Source organism: Megalops cyprinoides, chromosome 17, assembly GCF_013368585.1.
Source record: "Megalops cyprinoides isolate fMegCyp1 chromosome 17, fMegCyp1.pri, whole genome shotgun sequence".
Lineage (NCBI taxonomy): Eukaryota > Metazoa > Chordata > Actinopteri > Elopiformes > Megalopidae > Megalops > Megalops cyprinoides.
The window spans coordinates 9,840,918-9,866,352 of NC_050599.1; the positions used below are offsets into that span (position 1 = coordinate 9,840,918).

General features: G+C 44.0%; 1 protein-coding gene across 5 annotated transcripts in view; it reads right to left on the bottom strand.

The window, feature by feature from the left end:
* LOC118791932 (pleckstrin homology domain-containing family G member 1) overlaps positions 1–25,435 on the bottom strand; it is a 73,393-nt gene that overhangs the window by 5,995 nt on the left and 41,963 nt on the right. For 4 of the 5 annotated variants that reach the window (XM_036549491.1, XM_036549494.1, XM_036549495.1 and 1 more), the window contains 15 exons: positions 22,057–22,541; positions 13,669–13,769; positions 11,341–11,410; positions 7,634–7,680; positions 5,955–6,105; positions 5,305–5,436; positions 4,422–4,604; positions 3,758–3,853; positions 2,555–2,641; positions 2,066–2,099; positions 1,358–1,453; positions 943–981; positions 800–822; positions 514–705; positions 130–249 (listed from right to left, as the gene is read on the bottom strand). In XM_036549491.1, coding sequence (XP_036405384.1) covers positions 130–249; positions 514–705; positions 800–822; positions 943–981; positions 1,358–1,453; positions 2,066–2,099; positions 2,555–2,641; positions 3,758–3,853; positions 4,422–4,604; positions 5,305–5,436; positions 5,955–6,105; positions 7,634–7,680; positions 11,341–11,410; positions 13,669–13,769; positions 22,057–22,541 — 1,856 coding nt within the window. The remainder of the gene's footprint in view (positions 1–129; positions 250–513; positions 706–799; positions 823–942; positions 982–1,357; positions 1,454–2,065; positions 2,100–2,554; positions 2,642–3,757; positions 3,854–4,421; positions 4,605–5,304; positions 5,437–5,954; positions 6,106–7,633; positions 7,681–11,340; positions 11,411–13,668; positions 13,770–22,056; positions 22,542–25,435) is intronic. The other variant, XM_036549492.1, reaches the window with a different exon arrangement.

Sequence of the window (25,435 nt, forward strand, 5' to 3'; positions counted from 1 at the left end):
CCATGAAACCTTACTTTTTCACTACTGCTAAATGTCTTCATTCAGATTACATATGTACTTAATCAAAACGCCGATATAGTAATACAGACTGCATCAAGTAATTAGTATTGCTCAGTTGTGGACACTTACCTGTAAATCATGCGGGCTGATATTAAAATTTTGCCACTTGTCAATGCTGTCTACGGAAACCTGGGGATTAAGTCTTTTCCGAGCACCTTTTGCTTGAATTTTGAACTTCTTTCCTGTACCCTGTAGATAAGAATGTAAATTTTATTCTTTATAATGTCACAACAAATTCATTCAAAAGTACAAACAAAAATTATTTACTAAAAATATTCACACATCAAACTAACATATTTACAAAGGGAAATATCATTACAAGAAATGGGTACTTTTTAGTTATTAAATACCAAAAGAAGACCTGATCATGCTCTTCAAATGGTAATCTCGGTTCGCAAGACTACTAGTTTGCATATGTAGAGCTGCTGAATGACATTCGAAAGATCTGCTCACTGGACCAGTCTCATCCTCGTCATCGGCATCTTGCAGGTGTGAACTGTCCTCAACGTCGCTGGGGTCACCCGGGTCCAGGGACTCCTCTGATTGGTTCACCAGGCTCCGGGTCCGGCCAATGGATGCCAGCAGACCCTCCCTGGGGCTCAGCCCAGAGACAGGTGACAGGAGGGACATGCCCAGACTGCTCCGCTGTGGACACAAGGAACGGTACGAAGGATGAGGCTGTGTTGTTGTAGAAACTTGAGTAATCAAACACAGGACTAAGTATAATATCATGTCTTACCTTTTGTGCATCTGGATTAGCTGCTGTGTTGAGGATTGGAAAAGAAAAAAGAGAGAGGGGAAAAGCATACATTATTGGAAGTTCTTTTTAAAAGTGATCTAATAGTGGACATATTGACAAGTTTTAACACGCCTGAAACTCACCCCCTTGCTTGGAATTCTTTAGCAATTTTGACAGAGGCTCTGAAAAGAGGAATAAGACCATGGATTAGCTGCAGATCATGGGAAATCATCTTAAGCGACCGTGACTAAAATCTGTTACCATTTCTCCGCTACTGTTGCCAAATACCACTGCCTATGGCAATCTGCAAAAAGCAGCGCTCCAGAGTACAGCTGTAATCAGGATTGACTTTTGGCAATAATACCTCTTGCATAATGGCACACATGGACAAATGTGTCTCATAAGTATCCCATTCTTGCACAAGTTACAACTCTAATCCCACTTTAAACTTGTCTTATTTGCTGTTGAGGCTTCCCGTGCAGACGCCGTGAAAAGCAGATGGAAAATAGAACAGCTGCGGGCGACATCCTGTCTCACGGATCGGGTTTCTCTCCTCACCTGACTTCCGTCTCACCCTCCTTGTGGTGGGGCCTTCCTTGGCGTGGGGGGAGGGTTTCTTCTCTCCCTCCGGGCTGTAGTGGAAACCAGGGTGATCTGTGGGGGGGGGGGTTGGGAGGAAAACCATTATGGTCGATGAGGTGTTTAATGATATTGGCTTTGATTCTGCAGAGAGCAGCAATTAGCAGCAAAGCCCCATTCTCTTGTTCTCCAGACATGAGATATTCCCAGCTTTCATGTGGTAAACCTGAAAGATATCATCTACCTGGGAGTTACAGCTGAGTGTCAACAAGATGTCTCTGCCCTACAATTTATGCTCATTTTAGGTGCATGTAAATTCACTCCGACACTTATTCACTCTGGTTCACACTAATCTCTCTTAAAAACACTATGGAATAAGGAATCATTTTGTAAAATTCATTTATACTTATGAATTATTTTATTTATTTAATATGCAAATTACCTTCCATTTTGAAGGATATAGGGTGGATGTGCTTTGAGTCTATCAAAGCACATCCACCACATCCAACTGTTATTACGTCAGACATTTCTAAATTAGCATGCTCTGGAAATGCTTAATGCTCTTGGAGAGTTGAATGCTCTGAATGTATATGGCAATTTTGTCATCTGAGAGTGTATAAATGACCAGAGAGTGTATTAGAAATGCATCAGACGTTAGTGATATTATTTAATCTAAAGTGTACTTACGCACAGCATCCATCTCCAAAATAGCTTGCTTAGCCTGTGGATAAAGATCAAATAAGGAATTAGTAGTAGAATTACAAATATCAAGAACTTTGGCTGTTCATGCAAAGCCCTTAATACATGTTTCTTTCATTCTGGACAATAATTTAGTAACCACTTTCAACCATTTAGTATCATAAGATTCCAGATGCATACTTGCTGCACTTTTCTAGTGAAAGTAGGAATTTACAACCACTAGATGGCAACAGATTGTTGTTTACATATGATTTACATTACAGACATAAATGTTTGTCAGGGTACTAACACTTTTCATAAAGAAATGGCACCATCTGAATCAAGCATTTTCTTTCTAAAAAACACAAAGGAAAGTGTGTCCGTTTATCATGCCATGATCTACAGAGAAATCGGCTGTCACTCTGACAGTGCTCTGAGGGACGCAGTACAACATTTACAACTTGTAAGAGAACTGGGCCTACACTAACATGTTCTGACCTTGGCTGGAATTTTTGCAGGGTGGTTTTCAAGTATCAGTCTTTTCAGGTGAAGGATCCACATGCGTTTGTCCTGTTGGGACTTGGCCTGGGGAAAACACAGACAGCCAAATAAATATTCGTACTGCAAGCTGAAACCGACAACATACACCATATAATTATGTAATAACCAATGAATTAGATCATATAATATTATGATATAGCATTATATACTATCTATCTCAACTTTCTGTGACTGAATTGCATAACACACACCAATTTTCTGATTGTATAACAATCTCAAACAGGGAGGGAGGAGTTTATCCCAATGTCATTTGACAGAGTGCATCCTGGGAATTATGCTCTGTTTGCTTGTTTCGGGGGGGGCTTCAATTACATTATTTATCTAATTGTGGGCCAGGCAGCCCTTCTCGATCAGAGAACACGACAGTGAAGTGGGTCAGTTTTGGGGCAGCTGAGGGTCCAGGTCACAGTCAGCAAATAAACCAGCTGAATGCAACACTGCCAGCAAAAAAGCTATTTCAATGTGAACTATCTCTTTGGTACAAGGGGTATCTCCTTTCCTTATTTGTTCTTCTTTCCTAAAGAAAGGAACAGGTAGCCATGCAAGTACGCTTACCTGATGCAGAGACCATCTGTCTAACAGCGGTCAAAGTAAAACACATCTCCCCAGTTTAATTCCTGCAGGCTTTTGGTGTGTGTTGCTGGCAAACATTTGACTTGAGTGACCTCAAGAGATTATTTTAATGCCTCCATCAATGGCAGGTGAAGTGGAGGTTATGTGTTTGATAATGAGTGTTTAGCTGAATTCTGTCTGTTTGAGAACAGCATATTGGAAAAAAAACTGTCAATTAATTTGTTTCAATTTTACGGCTGCTACGTGCACTCTACCAAAAGTACATAGCATAATTACCATAATTAAGCATAATTACCAACTGCTTAGAATACATGTTCATCCAGGGCATCCACTTGCTTTTTTATTTTGTACACCTTTAGAGCTGGTGCCCTTTCCTGGACATATTTACTGGGGTGCTTTAGGTTAAGTGAATTAGTACAGGACACAACAGCAATGCACCACAAAGTTTCGACCTTGCAACCTTCTGGTTAGAGACCCAGGTCCATAACCACTATTCCACAATGCTTAGATGTCAGAACTGGTGGAAAGAGTTTAAAAGCATTCCTTTGACAGTAAGCTGAGGGTTACCTGAACAGTGTGCTGCAGTTTGGGATTCTTGTAGTGGAACACGCTGAAGCTCAGGGGCTCTTTTGGTATGAGTTCTACCAGCATGAGGTTGCAGCACTGCCAAGGGAATAACCAACAGAGTCAGCCAAACAGAGTTCTCTCTCATTCTCAACCCTGAACCAGGAGTGCAAAGGCCACCAAAGGCCACTTCTGGCTCTCGAACTGACTGAACCCATAATTTTCTAATTACACTTGATTACGCTAAATTACACTTGTTTCCATTTTAATTAGCACAATATTTCAACACACAGAGACCTTGAAAACCTGTGGCACTCCCAGTACAAGGGTTGTCTTAGCCCCACCTCTCTTGGCCCATTCCTGCTCTGTATGTGCTAACTTGCCATTCAATTCATGTATTTCTTAATCAGTACATTTAATCCACAGCTGGAGAAGGTTAATAGTACACTTCCATAGAATCCCTATTTATCTTTTGAATGGTTATGTAAGTAACAAAAGCTTGATGCTTTATCACTAATGTCTTACTTTCTATTTTGTACCTGTGCCCTTGTTCTCGCAGCTTGGAAAATATGTACTATTTGTATCTCAACATGACAGCCTTGTGGGCTGCTCTGAATAACAGCTATTGCCAAGCTAATACATGAATAAATCGTTTCAAAACACTTACCAAGATGTGAGCCTTGTACGTATAGGACTCTTCTCTTTTCTTTGTGATGAGCAGTAACCTATCAAATAGAAACAATGTGCGTTCGTTCTTGGCTCGCTGGATCCGGAAGGTTCCCTCTAGGACCAGCTCCCCATAGCTAATGAGGTCCGGGCCTTTCCAGTTGGTGAGTAGACTCTGTACCTCCTAAGCAGAAAAGAACAGACAGAACATCAGTCTCTGGATTCACACAACATCACCATCCCTAATGATACATAGCAAATGCTTACATTCCAGCCTTAAACGGGCAAAATGGCATGGCAACTAAATACAAGAAAGCCTTTCTTTGGTGTTACGTAAAAAAAACAGCTAATGTTGTACTGCAGTGTATTTTCCCCACACACATTTACGTTTGGCAAGAGAACACTTACTGTTATGATGTGATTTGCTGATGTTTATTCATTTTATTCATTTATGTAAGTTTATTCTCTTACCATTAACAGACTGGACCTGAGACAAACCAGTCACCTTCCAAAAACTTCTCGCAAAGGAGAGCAAACCGCACATTAGGCAGTAGTAGTAAAGAGTAATTGGTCCACAGTGAGTGTCCTCTACGCTAAATTACAATAAACCTCTTCCCAAAAACAGCCAACAATCACACCAAACATGTATGTTTTATGCAAACTTTGGTTTTCCATAACTAAAAAAAAAGTGTTTGCAACCACTAGATGGCGCTCAACCATTATTTACATAACAAGTTTGTACGTCTGTAAAGCCACAAATACCTTTTGTGTCAATAACCTGACCCCTCTGAACTGTACAGTTTAATCAAACATACTACATCTCAATGCGGGCACTGATTTCTCTGTATCCTCCATCTGGTTGCAGTTAAAACTGCAGCTATTACCTGCAGTCGGACTGCATGCTCATGTTTCCTCTTCATGTCGTTGATTTGCCAGGCCACCCTCTGCATAGTGTCGATGGCTTCCAGAACCACATCGTACGTCTCCGTGTCCTTCTCCAGGTGATTGGCTATCTCCTGTAAGGAGACACCGGTGTTAGGACGGCGTGGAGCGGCGTGGTTCAGGAAGTGGGTTTATAGACTGAAGGCCATTGTATTCTATTCCACTGTTTTCCAGGGTGTCCTTCTGTTTTTTTCTGATTCCTTCTGGAAACCGCTACCAAGCAGTTGTTAAATACTTATACTCTTTGTATTTTAAATTGTTTAAAATATGTTTAAAATACATAAACGTGTAAAATACACTATGTGTGTGGTGGGGGGTGGGGGGGGCATGTTTACAAGTCTTACTTCATAAGCGCCACTTAAAATCTGACACTTATTCTTAATTTGGTGTGAGAAGTGAACATTATGGTCCATTACACTTTTAACATAAGCACATAAGGACAATATATGGATCAGCAGTCTGTTAAGATTAAAACATGCAGTAACTCATGTGTGTTTCAAATGAGCCCTTCTACAGAGGCTACACTCATGTGCTGAGGAGCTGAGGAGTGGCAGTTAGGTGTGTTTTTGCGAGCCGGCGGCCGTGCACTGACATGCAGGAGCAGGTGGTACTTGAGGATACGCTGGACTGGCTTCAGCAGGTAGGAGCCCAGCGGGAGCGAGTGGCGCAGCGACTCCTGCCGCTCCCGGAAGAACTTGGCCAGCGCCTTGTTCCTCATGCACTCCGTCAGGACTGCCACCGACCTGCAGGACAGAGCCCAGAACCCCGTGAGCACCTGCGGTGACACCCTGTGGGCGTTCCCCGGACCGGGTGAGGCTGGGGGCAAGGAGTGTGGGTCAGGGAGTGAGGTTAAGGGCGAGCACTGCAACAGGCCTAAGGACATACTGGTGTTGGGATGTGAGGGTCTTTTTGTTGAATGGTCTCCATGACACACTATAAGGAGAAATTGTGTTTTTTTCCACAATGTGCTTCATACAATGTAGTATCACTGGTTATGTTTCCACCCAGCAACAAACCCGTCCAAATTCCAGTAGGCACTGCTCTATCAACTGCACACAGAGCATCTATTGTTCCACTGGAAACTTAACCTGGGCCACTGAGAGCTTTCTGTGACTGAGATTTCATGCACTGCTCTCGATGCTCTGAGATATCTTTCTTACTGTAAGTGCTGCTGTCTCTGTGTGTGGCCATGCATATGTGTCTGTGTGTGTGTGTGTGTGTGTGTGTGTGTGTGTGTGTGAGAGACACACAAAAGGATGGCAGCAAAGCCTTCGCTTACATGAAGGAGGCTGGCAGCACTTTGCTGTCATCCGTCTTGTCCTATTCAAACCCTGACCTGGGAACGTCAGCCATGTTCAGTAAAGACTTCATTTATATTCCACCCACAAACTCGAAGACCAAATTAATGGACTGACCGAGTATTAGCGCTAATCATGTCCAATAAAGGGCACGATCTACATAGTTTCCCTGTTGTGGCTTCCTTGTTGGTGAGACAACAAGCCTGTTCTGAGACTGCTGACCAGGTACTATGCTTGCTGCTCGCCATGTCATTATGCAACACAATATCTGTCATTATGATGATTTGGTCTGTGCAAAAACACAGGTGAAGAAGCAGCAGGAAAGGCTGCTTGCGCATGGGAAAATAAACATTAAACCCATTAAATACACAGGAGAGTGATATAATGCTTGTCTGTCACTGAGTGGGCTGTAACTCTTTCGATAGGATGAAATGAAAAGGAATGCCTTGAGGACAAAGCAGTGGGGAGACAGTTTGTCTCCTTTCGGTGTACGCTCAGTGCTCACCTATTGCAACGACCTTACCGCTTGGTAACAAAGCTGACGCTGGTGTTACATGAAACTGCAGGTGTCAAAATGTAAAAAGAACTCTCTAATGTGAGCAGATGCTTAACACACACAGACAGAGTGAAACTGGAGGCTTTCAAACTCCTTTGAAGTATACACACACACACACACACACACACAGTACTCAGTCAGACTGACTCACAGCTGAAACTTAGAAACTGTGCTGCTTAGTCCCCCTCATTTACTGGAATCTGAAGTTGGTAAGTGGGAGTAGCACAAATGAGACTTACATTTAAGAGCACTGACCTGTAAAATGCATTAAGATTCATCCAAATGCTTAATTCACCAACAATGAAAACCATTCGGTTGCAAAGAGTTATCTAAATTCAAACGCAACAGCGTGGAGTTCCATGAGCAAAATCAAAGCTGGATCTACAGACTCTCATTTTCATGGTTTATTTTCCTTACCTCGGGTAATTGGTGCAGTACTGAGTGTAAATGTGGAAATCTTCACTCTGACGGGGAAAAAAGAACATACAAAACATGTATCAGGTTACAGCTCTTAAAGCCGGGCTTCCCTCCACCACAATGTGAATGTAATGTTACAAGACAAAGATAATAACACACTCAGTACACAGCAGAGAATTACACTCAGAGAAGTGCTACTGAAGCCAAGGGTGAAATTCCCTATGGCTGTGAACTTTGATTCTGAGGACGGGGAAAGCTCTAGGGGAGTGGGTTCATCAAAGACCAGAGGAGAAGCAGGCCTGGGCCACGACCAACACCACACTGCTGGACTGCAGAATGCACAATTCATTGGTGGCAACTCCACAAGGTCAAGTTAGGGGCTCTCTGGAGATTTGAGGTTGGGCCAAGCAGCACCGAACCCCAAAATCAGCTGTACGAGTTCCTACAGCGCACTCAATCTCCAGATGAGAGGGAAAAGCACGTCCAGGTTTGAACATTTGAACGGTTTCCTCAAACCTCCCTTTCGGGTTAAGGATGTTCTGACAGCCGCTGCATTTTTTATCCATGCGTGCGAGTGTGCTGACACCTGAGAGACGTGGCACAGCCGTGGGTGCCAGCGCAGTGAGAGGGTAACAGCTAAGAGGCAAGAGACACTGCAGGGTGCAATCATCGGCTCAGACAAGTAATATCAGGAATTTAACATAACCAAGCATGCAATTATGGGGAACATCTGAAACAAGAAAACACATCCCCCCTGACAAATTAGTTTTCTCTTTGTTTGGAAGAAGAGGGTGGTGCCAAAAAAAAAGAACAACTAAATGCAGAGACATTTTTGCATACATCACGTTTTAACACAGCCGCTTATGACTATTCCCCCTCTGATGTACATGTCTAAACCAAACAGAAATGTTGTGCCAGCTTTGGTATCATTTGGGATCTGTTACACAACCCTTGATTGCACAACTTCTTAAAAACAGCTCCCTAGTAATGATTGGAAACCTGCAAAGTTAGCACCGATGACCTTGCATAAGTTTTCGTTTCATTGCTCCAGTATAAATGTAAGAAAATAGCGTTCTGGGATCAAGAGGTCATAGTGCATCCACACTGTCTGACATTCTGTTGTTTGTAATTGGAAACAACTTAGCAAATTGCATATGATATGAACATAAAATGCAAGGGGCAGGCTTTGGGGAACAAGTGACCAAACCTTTGCTGCAGCAGTGAAGAAAGCGTTAACAAGGAGGTTATTGAAAGTTTAGGCTAAACTGTCTTTGTTATAAGTCAATTGGTACTGTGATAGAGCATAGGGAAAGGATAAACACTGGCTCAGAGACAGCCAATGGCTCAGTGCTCAGTAAGAGTTTCTAACTCCTTACACTGACTAATATCCTTTCTTTGTAATTACTGTGCTGCGGAGGCCTGGGAGATCCAGCATTACATAACGTCCATCCCACTAAAAATAATTTCGGAAATACCCCGGGATTGAACGTGTGGGGTTTTTGGGAGGAGAACAACTTGTAATCATGTTGTGCACGAAAGGAGCATGACAGATCTGTAAGTATAGATGCTGCGGACATATGAACGGAGGCGTCCCGCTGATCGCTGGACATGTGGAGTGCAGTTAATGGCACGGCGAGCCCCAAGCTCTTGGTGGTTCTTCGTGGGAACGTCCAAAATTGAAGACCAGGGATCCACCTTGTCTCCAGTTGTCTGCTGCAGGAAAACCCATCCAAAGTGAGACCAGATGTTGCTATGGAGCACTGCTTGAGAAATGTTCTTGGAGCCTGCCAATGATCTACATGGACAGGCTTGATGATTCAAACCTGAAATATGAGTCGTGAGCAATTACAGCTATCTTCACTAAGGCCTGGAAGTGACTGAACAGCTAAGGGTGTAATGGGGGTAACAAGAATGATAATGGTAAGGTTATAAAAACTTGACATTTTCACTGAGCCAGCATCCCCAGAGATTAGACCATTTCACTGGCACCGCTAGGGTTTGAGGGTGGGATTTAGTATGATGGTAAAATTAGATTTTACTGATAATGCAGCATCATTATGTTTTTATTCACCATGTGGGCTCAGCCTGCAACCCCTGCCCCCCAAAAATAAAATACGGTGCTTACTCAACACATTTCAACACACAGATAAGAACATTACCGAGGACAAAAATCCAATTATCTTTTAGTTGGGAGACGCTTTCAGAGATTTATGGCCCGTTGGAGCACTTTGAAGTACTTGCCGAGTTCACTTTTTAATTTGGGCCTTCCATATTTGGCAAGCGCGTCTGGAGACACTATAACAGCAGGCATCCCACAAGCGGGGAGAGTCTGGTTTCCGATGCCTTTCGACCAGCGGCAGAGTCACTGTCTGATTACACCGTGGCTGCAAGGCCTGAGTCGCGTTCCCTGAGATTAATGAAGCCGGGTTGACAAATTGATACAGTATGTCCCACATTAATCACTCTCTGTGATCAACGGGGGCAACGCTGGAAACAGAGTCAGGAATGATGGTGAGTCATAAAGGAAGCCCCAAGCAAAGGCCAATCAATAAAACAACAGGCTTCTGTACACCAGTGTAGTGCAAGTTTACGACCTCTTGACACACTTGCGAGCCAACAAATTTGGCCACTCTCACAACCTTCCCCTATAGGCCTTCTGTGAAGTAAACAATAACCTTTGCCACTCGAAACAGCAGTTGAAAGGAAATTACTGAACTGAAGAGCAAATATTGCCTATGCGGGAGACAGGTCTTTGAGGAGCACCAGAGGAAAGCAATCCTTCAGAACAGCATTTAATGGAATCTGTAGTAAATCAAGGCCATGATTGCTTAAAACAGTCAAATTTATTTAACCTTATTTCGTGACAATGTCTGGTGTGAATTGTTACTCTTACAAGCCAGGCTGAAGGAAGAGCTTTCCAAAAATGCTCTTCTTTGTGTTATCCTGACATTACATCAGATCTCTATGTGACAAGGTTTTGCTTATCATGTAATGATATGTGATATATTGCCTGTAATAGACCGCTTGGAAAAAACCATAACAAGCTAAAATGTGTTCTGAGGAAGAATCTGAATGCTGCAGCCAGTATCAGGCAGAGAGCAGAAATTGCCTGCATTTACATGACGAGACATGGGGAGAGTATTACCACAAACGAAAAACATTTTGGCAGAATACTATAATGCCATTCTAGAGAGGCTGATTTCCATGCACTACCATTAGACACTTGTGAAGAATGGTAATTATACTTTTCTAGCAGTCTTTTCATTTTCCCCCTAGCATTCGAAACACGTATTCCCCAGTGAAATTCCTCCATAAAAACGTCAACACACCCTGACCTGTGAGGAGACGCTGCAGACAGCCTCACTGCAGCCGGTATTTTAAGACTCCGGTGCCCACCCATGAGGACTTTTCCCTTTTGGTTTGGAGAGCTTTGGGTTTTGCGCCTCTCACGCCTCATTTCAACACGCGACAGAAAAACACTGCAGCGTGTGGAGCCAATCACCACAACAACAAAATGCGAAACAAGCGTGGCGTGCGTATGCAATCTGAACTAAAACCTTTGGGCTTCTTAGGCAGTAATTAGCTTGCGGGGAGGTTTCCAGCAGGGGCTGGGTGTGTGCGTATTTATTGTCCCGAGGAGATTCCTTGTGAGGAAACCAGCTGCTGGAAGACGCAGGCCCTGACAGGCAGCTGGGAGTCGACCTTACCTTGGCTACAAAGCACTCGGCGATGGCCACGGGATCAGCGTTGCACTTCTCCAGGTCATGAAGCAGTTCGCTGAAACACAAATGAAAATGACATTACCGCAGGGCAATTTTACCGTGTTTTTAAGCCATACAGAGCTCCTATAAAAATGCTAGCATTTTCCTTGTTCCACTGTGACAAAAGGTTTTTTTGTATTTCTTGGCAGAAAGAGCAAAACCTTTCAGTCATTATGGTATTTATACTTGAATGACAGAACAAAAGAAAATGCCACTTCCATGTATTGAGAACAGCCATTTTTTAAATATATTATTGTCATGAGTGACGGAAAATGTTTCACAGTGTAACAATCGTAGCATGACTGGTGGATGAAGTCACTGTGTGTATTTGTCTGGACTACTAAAAGTAGTTCACCATAGCAATTAAACTTAGCCAGAGCTTATTTCTGAAATGTCCCCTCTGTCTGTTCTGGTTACTGCGATGTGGTGGTGTGAACCAGTAGATGTTGACACTATTGGCCCTTTTTGGACCACTAGAATTCCACAGCCTCTGTTTTAGGGTCAGAAAGAAGAACAGCCTTATGTGTGCTGCTCTCTGGAAAATGCACACTGTCCAGGCATCCACTCTCCTGGGGCATATCGGTGTTCTCACAGTGAAACCGCTCCCATGTGAGGTTTACCCTGGATGCTTGGCAAAAACCTCTGCTGTGCTGCACTGAAGTGAAAAAGCCCCAGTTATTCTAAGTAATTACCATCCAATACTGTGAATGCGACTTCAAAGATTCTAAGCATGTGCGGGCAGTGAGTCGGCACTGTGCTGTAACCACAAATCCGGATTAGCAGATGAAAGTACCAGTCTCGATACCTAAACACAATCTGCAGAGAGTGGGGTTATGGTGTCCATCAGAGCACAATTAATTAAAGTAAGTAACCTGAATGATGCAGAGGTTTGGAGTTCATAAAGTCAAATCTGTCTGCATGCTGTAGTTATAAATGTGCAAGTGAATGGATAAACAAACCCCACTGATCATTCTGAGGCTTCTTCTCTCAAAGCATGACCATCCCAGTCTTAACAGCCCCATAACCCTCACTCACAATAAGTTTCAACTGGTCATTTCCAAACAAAACCTTAATTTCCCAGGTCTCAGTCATACTGACATTTTTATAAGTATTTCAAGAACAGATACCATTTGTTCATCTAGACTGGAGCTGGATTGCTGGAAACAGCCACGCCCACCTAAATGGACCCCTGCTCCCACAGGCAGCAGTGACACAGACTAACTACCACAGAGGAAGAAAGGACAGACGTGGTGGTCTCCAGGCACACAGAGGAGTCTGACGACCTAACACGTCTGAAATGCTTGACCTAATTGCAGAATGAGTGGGCAAACAGGTGGGAGACTGTGCAGAGATGGGCCCAGGGGCGGCACCGAGTGGCCAGCACGACACTGCGACTGGTCTATCTGACAGCTGTCAGGGTGGCTAAGTTAAACACACATGCTGGTGGTCCAACGCCAAACACACAGCACACAAAGTAGTGGAGCCAGATTAAGGGAAAAAACCCAGACGAAAGAAAAACGCAGCATCCAAAAAAAGATTGCCAAATGCCTGATAGGCTCATAGCAAAGACGCTGAGAAATATTCCTTGCGAGAAGTGAATTTCACAATCCATTTCCCAGTTTCTGTCCGTAGCGAGATAACATTTGCAGCTTTTCCCAATTCTCATTCTGGTACCAATCATAACAGCCCTGAAGATGGGAGCTTTAAAAAGCAGAGAGAAAAACAGAAAGGGCGGATTTGCCTGAAGTACAAAAACAATCTCAACAAAAATCTAAATTCAAGTCAACGCTCTAAAAACAACACACATACCACAGTGGGATTATAGGATTATAAAAAATATCATGAAGGAACAGAGACGAGCTGGAATATAAGATACTTGCTTACAGAGAGAAGTGCCTGAAACGCATCATGCCTAGGTTAAAAAAATACAGTCACATTCAATTACATCCAATGGTGTCTTCCACACTGCTTCCTTCTGCTCCATTGTCCAGCTTGATGTGATTTTTGTCATGTTGCTTAGTGATGTCTACACTACCAGGGTCAGAATCCATAGTAGCCTGGCAGACCAAACAGCAGACCCGTCCCAAATAAATCACATGAGCTACCCCATCCTCATGTGGAAGTACAATGCAGGAACTGTGGCTACCGTAAAGGAACTGCGGCAGGCTAATTCTGGAGCTCTGTTAAAACAAACTGACTGTGTGGATTCTTCACAGGCACCACCGTGGTTGACTCTGCCATCTCAACTGCAGTCATATGGTTTTTTTTTTTTACCTGTTGAAGTGGTAGATGTCGCGGATGTTCCCAAAAAGAGAACCCCTCTCCTCCGCCCCCAGAGGGAGCCGGGACTGGTTGGAGATGCAGTCGAGGTAATCCTGTGGTGGAGAGGAAAGGAGAGGGTCAGAGAGCCGCACATCAAAGCCCCGACTCCAAAATCACATCAGCAGCCATGTGAGAGGACATAATGCTCCATCAGACAGGGGGAGACTCGGCCCGGTCTTATTTGGTCTCGTCGGAGCAATCAGATTAGCTTGTGTGAGAGAACCGTTACTTCCTCAAAAGATTAAAGTTTTGGGATGGAGGGGGGTTAGGCCTTATGTCATACCGTTGTGTAGTTTGGTTACGTAAATGAATGCAGCAGACAAAGGGCATGAGAGATGTTAGTCCTGGTGCCTCTCTGAGCACCTGTTTAACCACAAACGTTAATCCTGCAATGTCGGAAGACCCCAGCCCTTAAACAACCTCATCACATCTGGTTAGCATCCACAATGGTAACAAAATATTTGACCAGGTCAGAACAATGGCCACACAGTCTGTCAACAAAGCCACCAACCTCAGGTGAATGTATGCAGGCAAGTTTCGCACCAAAGTGTTAAATTTTATAGATCAGCCTGTCCTTGTAAATTAGCCTATTGTTCCTGCAAGCAAAAGCACTGTTTCCTTCTGTTCAATAACCATGTCATTCCCCTGAAAGCAGCTCTGAATCAAAGAAATGTGATTTCTTGTTTTCGGTTGGAGAGCAAGAAAAAGTCTTGGTACATTTAAAAAGGTACTCATAAATTTATTGCTTATGTAGTTAATCAAAACATGGTCAGAGCAAGGGGTGCGGCTGCACATCTTCCATGGGAGCAGCCGCACAGGACTCTCAGCCAGAGTAAACAGTAGCAGCTCGCACACCAGCACACGTGCCAGTGTTTTTCTGCGTATGCGTCTGCGTTATGATGTGCGTATGGATTTGGCTCTACTTTCAGAAAGAGCAGACATTCTCAGCAAGCTCAACAACGGGCCCTTGTTGTAATTACTACCCCTCCACCCCCACCCTCTGCCCTGCTGTGATCCTGTGGGTGTCTTCTATGACCCAGATAAGGAGGGTGGGAGAAGGCATCCCATCCCAAACACAGCTACAGCTCTGTGACACACACACACACACACACACACACACACACACACACACACACATCCCAACTACACAGGATGCGTGTCCGCTTGAAGAAAGCACCAAATATGGTGAAATGGAATGATCTGTTAAAAGATAAACGCAGATGTGTTTACTTTCTTTGAAAACATGGCATTTGCCATGCGTGCAGATTGATAGTCTCAATATCTTAACCCCCCACTGCCAAGGAGCCCCTGTGTCGCACTTTATCTAAAACATTTCTATCAGGTGGCACATTGCTCAAAGGATTAAAGGCTCAGCTACTTGTTGCAACACACAGAAGACCCTGGCATACCAGGATCAGCATGGTGGAACCTCCAGCACACTCGGCACTGTCTGTTCCCCTCACTGACGGATGTGGTAACTGCAGGCCTTTCAGGCTGATTACACAGATAACGCCGTTACCTGCGCTGCTTAAAGCAGCCAAAAGTAACCAATCTGTGTCTACTCCCCAAATGCCAGAGTCCTAAGGTGTCATCAAACAAACAGAGCAAGCCTTCAATGGAGTAGCAGAGCGTGCAAGGTCGATGCATCTTAACTGTGTGCGAAATGACTGGCTGAATGCACCACCACCAGGGAACATGTGGGCGGGTGCGCTGTTGCAACAGACACAAAGAATGAGGAGTTCCCCAGTTCTAAGGTTGTTTTTTTTCCTATTTTTGGCTTAGAGAAAATCAATGTGTTATTTCATTGGCAGACCTCTGTCTCCAGAGTACCTGACATAGGTTACTACATCTTTCAAGCATATTCGCCATTAACAGCTGGATATTTACTGAGGCAATGCAGGATAAGTGCTTTGCACAAGAGAACAAACTGCAGCACCACACCTGGGAACTGAACCAGCTACCTTCTGGTTACACAACTAGTTCCTTAAGCCCATACATTTAGCATTAATGTTCTTTAAATTCATCACAAAGTTTCATCTGCATTGCATAATCTTCCATAGAGTAAATTCCCTGGTTTGGCAATAAAACCTTTGCCAAAATTGGATACTTTGGGTTGGATGGGTCTATTTTGGATTTGTACATTTGTGAGGGAAATAAACAATGACAATGATCTTTCTGTTTAAATCCTCCGTGCCTTGGAACATGGACAGGCAGGGGTGAAGGGTGCTAACAGCCAGCCCCGTCAGCCACTCGGGTGTTGACCTCAGATGACCCCGTCCACTGGGGCACATCCGAGCTGTGTCCTGTCAGAACCTGCTACTGCTGGGCCCCGTGGGGGCGGGGGGGTTAACCCTGTCAGTCTGAGCTACTGCTCCTCCCCAAAACACAGCTCAAACATAAACTGCATGTCGACCTTCCAACAGAGAAATGAAAAGGTTTACACATTAACTCAAAGACTCCCTTGGCTTTCCTATAAGGAAATATACAGCATGACAGCTTATGCAAATGACAAAGGTCATCTCTGTGTCTTGAATAAGTCAAGAGGCCATTGATACACTACATCATTAGGTATTAAGGATTAGAGATTTTATTGTATGATTATCAAAACCCAAATACAACATACAAATTATTACTTTACTCTTTAAATGGCAGTAGTTTTAAACATATCTTTCATAAGTAATTTAATACTAAAATATTGACAAATTTTAAGTAAAATACAACCCCATCAGGCATAAAGAACTGAAGAAGAGAATTAAATCTTCAAAATCAAACAAAGTGAAGGTAACTGAACTGATACCAAAAACAGAAATGAGAAATTATACAGGTTGATTTGTAAGGTAAGATTAATGAATCTCATCTCATAACAGCTTTGATTTTCAGCAGTGAAATCTGCTGATAGTGAGACACTGTGGGTGATTGGTGAGCTAACTGAACACACACACACACACACACACACTCTCTCTCTCTCTCTCTTTCTCTCAAAGCCACTCAGCTTCAGTCCTGATGGCTCATAATCTGCTGGTCTTTACAGCATCTCTGTTATCACCTAACACAACTGGGGATGAATCATGAATCAAGATTCGTTCAATCAAGACAATGATTCACTCCAACAGGTGGTTAAGAGTCTGGCTGGGCTCAAAGCTATCACCCTAGCAGCTTTTTAGGACCAGACCCCGCAGCTTTCTAGGACCAGAGCTGAGGTCAAGACGGAGCGTGCCCCATCCTTGCAACCTGCCCAAGAGCGCCTCCTATGGTTGCAGTCTCAGCCACTGCCCTCTCTGACTTAGGCGATCCAAACTCATTCCGTACACATGAATTCTATTCACTAAAACATAGATGAGAAGCTGACGTTTGAGAACTCAACCAGATGAGCAGTGACGCTGACAAAGGGATTCCTGCATATCTAATGACAGGGGGAATACAGTGAGTCCTCTGTCTGCAGTCTGCACAGCGTGGTCACAAATCGGAAAATGACAATCATCTGTTCTTCATTGGCCCAAGCAAAGCCGAGCTCTATCAGAGGGCTTTGAAGTGCTAAGTCTACAGCTCAGGACCGTTTTGGGAGGGGAGGGGGGTATTCAGGGCAGTGGTTACAGGGCAGTGTGTTCCTGCTCAGACCAGCAGCAGATGTTTGATCCACAGGATTTTGGGCTGCTCGTCTTCAGCTTTGAACCAGATGTTCCCCGGGTGTCAGAGGCCCGCGAGGGTTCCATCCGTTTCGATGCAAACACTCATCGTGCTTTTTCCAACTTTCTCCCCAGAGTTGGCGTGAGCCAGATGACATCCCGCTGACACACACACACACACACTTGTGCACGCAAAGGTCCTCTTAAATTATGACAGCTAAATACATTCCTCTGTTGAATGTCGCCTGTAGCTCATAAAAAAGCCTTAAAATAAATCAAATGAAGAGATATAGGAAAAGGAATGAGGAAAGCATTCTGCATGGCAAGCAATATAATCATTTAACATGTCTACTACTTACAGGCGAACAGGAAGAGGATTGTTATGTAAAATGACCCAGTTGCACGCACATACATGCCTAAAACAAATAATGTGATTATTTAAGGTTAATTTGACAAATGGCAGCTCATTTCTCTGATGTGTCTCTTCATTATAAAAGCATGGCACATGGCACTTTTATGTAATCGTCAGTACTCATTAAACTACCATTGCAATATAAAGCAGAATTCATTTCAGGTAATACTGACTCCAGGTAATACTGGTGTAACATTGACTGTACTCAGTGGAAAGAACATTTTATTCGTTATGTATAAGAATAAAAACTTTTTTTTTGTTTTACCCTTGCTCCATTTGATCCTAAAATTTGAAACTGTAGGATTTATAAAAACATCACTTCAGGATAACAAGTAGAAGATTATTAAAACAAAATCAGCTCTATTTTCTACAATTTTATAAGAACAATAATTTATCAGCCTTGCACATAATCCACATTGAAATGGAACCAGCTTTTGAGATTACATTAATTTGCCAATGTACACAAAATTAATTCCCCAACAGAAAACTGCCCGTGAATTGAAGCTTTGCTTGAGCAGCCACATATTCTCTGCCAGCATCAAAAACCATCTGCTACTAGCCAAGCCCTTCATCCATCACAGGAAAATGGTTTTAGGTTCCTTCAGAAATAGAGTAATAATGAGAGTTCAGATGGATTTAATCATTCTCCTTAATCCTGTTTATTCTGCTAAATGATGTCATTTAGAAGCGTATCTATGCACATTTTATGTATATAAGTCCCTTCATATTAAAAATGCACTGAGTTTCAGGAAACTTTGCCTCAACAGATCCTTTTCTGTGATCCATTTAAGATTAATCATCACATGGTGAAAAATATACATTCAAACTTCAATATGGTGAAGGCTGAGTTTCAAAAAAGTATAGAGAATCACTCATCAATTGCTTATGATTCCCAAGTCTCTGTTCCCTCCCAATTAACTTAAAATACATGACTCGCCATTTCACCACTTCAGCAAACACATCCTTGAGGAAACAGGTTCGTTCAGCAAGGCGAAGCAACCTTGAGTACACACAGGAAGTTTAAATTTCATGAACTTTCCTGTTTGACCTTAAAACCGTGGCTTGCCAGTGATGATTATATTGGGCGCAATTCTTTACGGCGTTCAACGCCTTTGTCAAAAGCCTGACAGCTCCTAGACTTTGGGCCAAGAAGAGCTGATATCCATAAAGTAAACAGGGCCAAAGCCAACGGGCGTGAGGTAGCGGAACTGCCTTCCTCCTTTCTGTCCTGCCGCAGCTGTCTTCTTCCCCATAAGAAGCTAGAGGTGGGGGCCAATAAGCCTCTGGTGGCCAAGCGCACATGATGGATCAAGTGTCACTTAATGGACTGTATCCTGACCCCTTGTCCGTTTTCCTGGCCATGGGTGACATGGGGGGCTTACTATGGGTCACCCAGCCTGGGAGCAGAAAGGAGGTCCTTAGCGCAGATTGAAACCTCCTGCTCCAGCTTCACGGGACAGCCTTCCTATTTTGGCTGATTGTGATTAGGAACACACTAATGAACCCAACTGATGGCGTCACAGCAGGAGTTGGAACCCTTGTCCCCGCTGATTAATGGAATGGACTTCAAAACGTAATTAGCCTCGGCAAGAAAACAACTGGCACACAATGCCCCTGTTGATACTGCCTTTACAGTAATACCTTTACATCCGGGTAAATAATTGCATTTAATCCTGTGACACTTTGCAAAGGCAAGCAATGCATGGAATAGGCCTACTATGTTATCCTGTACATGGTGGTAGGAGACAATTTGTTCAGATGAGGGACAAAAATGGGGCTTAGCTGCAGAAGATTTCAGACTTCGCTGTGGACTTCCTGGCCTATTTTATCATCAATGTCAATGTGTTCCTTCCCACAGGCGTCCATTTTGCCATCGCTTTCTCCTTCCCAGAATGGACATGTGATTTATCAGCTCTGGTGACAGGCCTGGGAGGAAGCAGGCTATTTCCCTGGAACCCTGTTCTCTGCAGGCCAGCGTTTCCCCCTGGAAGTCTGGGGCTTCCTGTCTGTCTAAAGACCCCCTGCCCCCCCCCCCCCCCCCCCCCCCCCCCACACACACCCTAAAAATGGGGAAGAATGGTTGCGGGAAGGAAAGAAAAATGAGGAGTGTTGGGCAATGCTCCAAACCACCCTGAACTCTCTCTGGTTTACATGGTGGAGCAATTTGCCTTGTGTGGTCTCATTTCAGCTTTGCATTATCCACATCATGCATGACACACATTCATGACTCACAAAACCATACATTATGTGGCGACACCATAAATATAGTATTTTGCCTCTTGCTTCCCAACAGCAAGGGTCTATATAAAAACTCATTTGCACTGGCATGCTGGCATTACCCATCAACTGCAGCACTACCCACTGCATTACACACCCACTGCAGCGTAATCTGCTCACTGCTAAAATCCAGTGTATTAACTGAGTTTTTCAAAGTTCATGGTGGTCCTGACCACTTTTTCAGATGATGGTGGGGATTAGCATTGTGTGAATCATGAATCCCAAACGCCCTACCTCTCAGACAGTCTGAGTAGGGTGAGTAGCTGCGTTTCTTGTGACTGTGTTTGTGTCTATGAGCATGTCTGTATATACATGTGGGCAAGTCCGTATATGCATATGTGTGTAAGCATGTTAATATGTACTTGTGTGCATGTCTTTATGCATATGCGCACATATGTGTATGTCTGTACATGCACACATCCTTATGTGTGCGTGCCCGTGTCCATGTGTGCCAAAACATGTATATGTGTGTGTGTGTAACTACCTGTCTCATTCATGCTGGAAATGAAATCTCGTTTCCTTGCACTCTGAGAGTGTGACTTGGGAAGAACACCTTTCTTTCTCACAGGGCCATCTAATCCAGGTAAGCAGTTAGTTAACTTGTGAGAGGTGAGCAGTCATTTGGTTACAACATTTTCGAGGATACACACGACACCTTGGCCAAGTTGACAGATTTCTGAACAAAAAATCTGGGGTTATGACTTCTTATGCTTAAATCATATTTCAGAGAGTAAAATAACCATCTCCAGGATACAGTTACCCCTGCATTACTTGAGAGACACCAGTTTACTTTACCTGTAAAGTCCTGTACTCCTGGAGCCAAAATACTCTAACCACACAGCAAGGGCAATGTTGACACTAAGCATACTTCAGTGTGACGGTAAAGTCTTGCACATTTCAATGAGTTTATCTACAAGTTCACTGACGTTACCTTCTGGGGAAACTAATCAGTGACAGTTTATTTTTCATGGCACACAAATCTAAATCAATACACTCCCGCTGCCCAGACTTTAAGCACCTAATGGCTTTGACCAAATGAGCACTGTGCTATTAACTGTAAGGTTTATATATTCTGTGAGTCAGTGAGTCAGTGAGTCAGTCAGTCAAAGGCCTTTTGAAACTATGCAAATTGGCATGACATTGGATCCTGGTCCGTGGAGAGTGGCACAGTGTTTCGGGAGGCACTGTGCCGCTCCTACACAGAGCGGGGGGGGGATGCGTGACAGGCCTTTGATACGGGCCCACAATGCAAGCGGTGTCGGCTTATAGAGCCACCTGACACCCGGAGCTGCTCCAGCAACGGCCGATTGGGCGAAACCCGAGGGATCGTAACTCACGCCGCTGGTGGAAAAACTCCTCGGAGTCATCAAAATACTGTAAAAGGGTTGGAGCCAGCAACATTCTGTGAAGGATTGGAGCCAGCAGGACATAGTAGTTGGCTTTGCACACTGTCGGTTTTACACTGTTATGTTGTATCTTGATAGGCACACTGCTGTTTCTGTCAATTGTTTTTTAACCGATCCCGATTTCGTTTGGATATGACCTGATGGACGTGTGTCTGGCAGACATGTGTGGAAGACTCGTATCATAGGGGTTTCAGCAGGAACAAAAGTACAGTGATGGCCATCATTCAAATAAAAACACATTTTATCAATGTTTACTTTGTTTCAAATTGGATGTCATGTGATCTAAAGTCAATATACATTCGTTATATTAAATTCATTGCCAAGAAAAGACATCAAAGGCACTGGAGAAACATGAACAGATTTTAAGGGAAAAACTCTTGCACAATGCTTAGAAATAGGGAACGACCTGAGGGGGTTTAAATGCCAAACTTTTCCAAGAGACACTACAAAAACAATCAGGAAAATAAAATCCTCCTATCTGTCTTACTGTGGCCCTTTCAGGATGGTGTTTCACAGCCATCAACCCAACCCAGTGACAACATACGCACATTTTTTAACTATTATTGCTGGCAATGCATTTACCACTATAATTAGGCCATGAGAAATTACCCTCCCTCACCTGAACAATGCTCCTAAGGTCCTGCACATAGGTCCTCTCCGTGTCCAGAATCTCCTGCACCACTCGGTCCACGTACTGGAGCTTTGGCCCGGTGGGCGTGGCGGTGGGTGTGGTCACGGGGCTGTCCTTGCCCTCGGCCTTCCCCTCCGCTGGCTCATCGGCGCACTCCAGCTGCCGGGCCGGCACCAGCTCCAGCCGGATGGCGCCGGCATCCCGGTCGGGCCCTGGGTGGCAGTGGGCGGCCAGCGTGGAGCGGCTGCCCAGGGAGCAGTGGCTGTCCCGGGACGAGGCCGAGGAGGAGGTGGAGCTGTAGCTGACGGGGCGCTCGCTGTCCGTGGAGTCCATGCTGCGGGCGCTGCAGTAGCGGAAGGCGGCGCGGCTCTCGGGGCGGAAGCGCCCCAGCGGGTCCCCGGGGCTCAGGGCACTGTGGCTGGCGGGGATCTCTGGAAGCGGGGGCAGGGCATCGGGAGGGAGGTGGTAATCGTCTGGAAGAAAGGAGCATAGGGGTGAGGATGTCTTTTGATTGGTTTATGCACATCTGTTACATGGTACTGTACACATGCTAGCTCAACCCATTATGGGGGTTAATGGAGCCTCAGTCTCCCATCGCTATGTGGTACTACATTCAGGATGTAATGTCGCTCACTCTATTAAGATTTTTCTCATTACACTTTTCCAGATGGAACCTATAGAATTTTAGTGCTGAGATGTAAGAAACAGAATTTCCACTTTTCTTATGAAATTGGACATTATAAGAAGACATGGTGCATCAGCCTTTTAAAAACATCACAAAATGTATGCCCAGGAGAGGACCATGATATATTGAACACAAGTTCTAATATATACTAATGTATATTACGTACAAAGGTATCAGAATAAACAAGATAATATCAATTCATTTAATATTTCATTTCATGTAGAAACTGAGTCTCTGTGCAGATTAAATACTTATTTTGCAGTTACATTCACTTTATATTACAGAGTAAATAGGAGAAAGACAGGAAAAAAAATCAGTGAAAAAAACCCTGAATATGCAGTGTAAAGATTAAAAAAAGCCCAATTCACAAAATAGCCTCGGCTTTTTACTAAAACGGAACAGTAGTGGACTTGCTTTATCATGGTCTCAGCGGTAGTGCAATGGGGACCAAAAACCTCTCAAAAGACCACCACTGAGCCCTTGACCACAGTTTCACTCAACAAACTCTTATGGCTGCCAAACTGCCCGAAACTCTAAAAAACCAAGGTTGAGGAATGTCTCCGTCAAAACTCGCCATGAAGGTTTACTCCCGTGTTTAAGGTGGAAAACAACCACCTTTTCAGGACAGTGGAGGATAATTGCACAGCAGATTCACTTGATACTCTGGAGGAGTGCAGGGCTTCACAAAGTTTCCCATTATGCCCACATATAATCACTGACTCATTCTGAATAAATGGGAGGGAAGACGCAGAGGGGACAGTGGGAGTTTTTAATAACCAGATTAACTATGTAATGGCGGGGGTATTTGCTTTTTTTTCGGCCAATGGAATGAATGCCTTTTTTGTAGCCACTTGCTGGCCAGTCACCAGCACCAGACGGGAGGCAAGCACTGAAACCCTCTATTCCGAGGCAGCCGGGTGCCGTCACAAGGTTGCATCTGTGAGACGGTGGTTTTCGAATAAACTGCCGAGCTGGGACTCCCGTCTCCAATCAAAGCCTGCGCCTTTTGTCCTTATTACTGCGGTTTCTGAATTCTGTCTTTTAAAGGAGGAGAATTCCTTAGGAATAAAGGCTGCATTCACAGAGATCCTGCCCTCCACAGAGAAATGAAGTGTGCTCCATTCAGTTACTTTCAGGTGAGGCTGACCTTTCCCCCATTTACCAAAGAAATACTCAAATGTGACCCAGAAGCATTCAAATGTGTTTCCACTGATGAATTAGCTTTATAGGTTACAGGATCAGGCTACTTGACTGGATTAGAACGTGTTAATTAGGACACCGAATGACCTTTTAATGTCTGGTTTAGGGTCTGAACAAGTGCTGGGACGGTAATGACATCAAAGGTGATCTCCACAGCTCACTGCAGGAGTTAAACCACTGCAGGAAATAAACGAGCGATACAAATCTGCTGTGATGGGAGGTCCAAACTGCATTTTACCACAAATAAAAATTTTCTCAGCGGAGTTTACACTGAGGCTGGAATCTGCTCAAAGACCGCAGAAAGTTAAAAGAGCTTGTCAGTCTCCAGTCCTGCATCGTGAATATGTTTGCGTTTCTGACTTCAGTGAGACTAAACAGGGAGGGGAGACGGAGATATACGCTGCCGAACCACACCGCACACACGCCCTAATCCTGGTCAACTGTCGAGACTTGCACAGCTTTGGAAGGAAACCAATATTTACAGCGAGAGTATGGCCCACTTTCGACACGCTCAGCAACAAGCAACCAGACAAAAACAAACAAATGAATGAGATGAACAGAAAATGCATCAATTTCACTTATCTGCCACAGTGCTGCCCCTACACCACCTCACAGTGCATGTGAAAACCTCAGAACTGGAACTCCTTTCATTACTATTAAGTGTTGTATACACAGCATGTAGTAGACACAGCATGCCAATAGATGGGGTGGTATGTGTGTGTGTGTGTGTGTGTGTGTGTGTGTGTGTGTAGGGGGAGGGGTTAGAACACTATGTTTATATCAACAAATCATTACTATAAATCCTCTGCTTCCTGCATTTGACACCCCTTGGTCTCATGTTGCTCCAAACAGGCAGTACAGCTGAACCAATCCTCTTATCTCTGACATGAAGTGATGGATAACCCCGTAAGAACCAAACGAAGAATGCAGAGAGCACCAAACCTCAAACGCGGCCTCAAACCCACGACCCTGGGGATCCGCTGCGGTAGCGCCAGAAGTCCATTTACATGTGATTGTATCTATTTTACATCTGTTATATGTGTTTGCTTTATCAGACGTGAGATAAGTCACTTGAGCTAATGATTTTAGTGAGGTTCTATATACCCATTTGGGCCATTAGTAAAGAAGGTAAGAAAGGCTTGCAGGAACCAGGTTCCTCATAAATTATATTTACACACTTGATGGTTGATGGGTTCACAGGAACCCTGATGGTCTTTAAAATACCAGAGATTAGACGTATTTAGTTGAACACTAAAACAGTCTCCCGGGAGACTGGACACGGACAAAACAATATGGAGTACAAAACTAACAGGAAAAAAAAACAAAATCCAAAACAAAAGAGAGTTCACACATGACCACACAAGGAAAGAGGACCGATCAACACTTACTGTCCGTGTTTACAGGTGAACGTCCCGACCGCAACACAAATACACCATGATATGAGCCAGCTGTTCTGGCTCAGAGCTGATGCCCTTTGTTTGA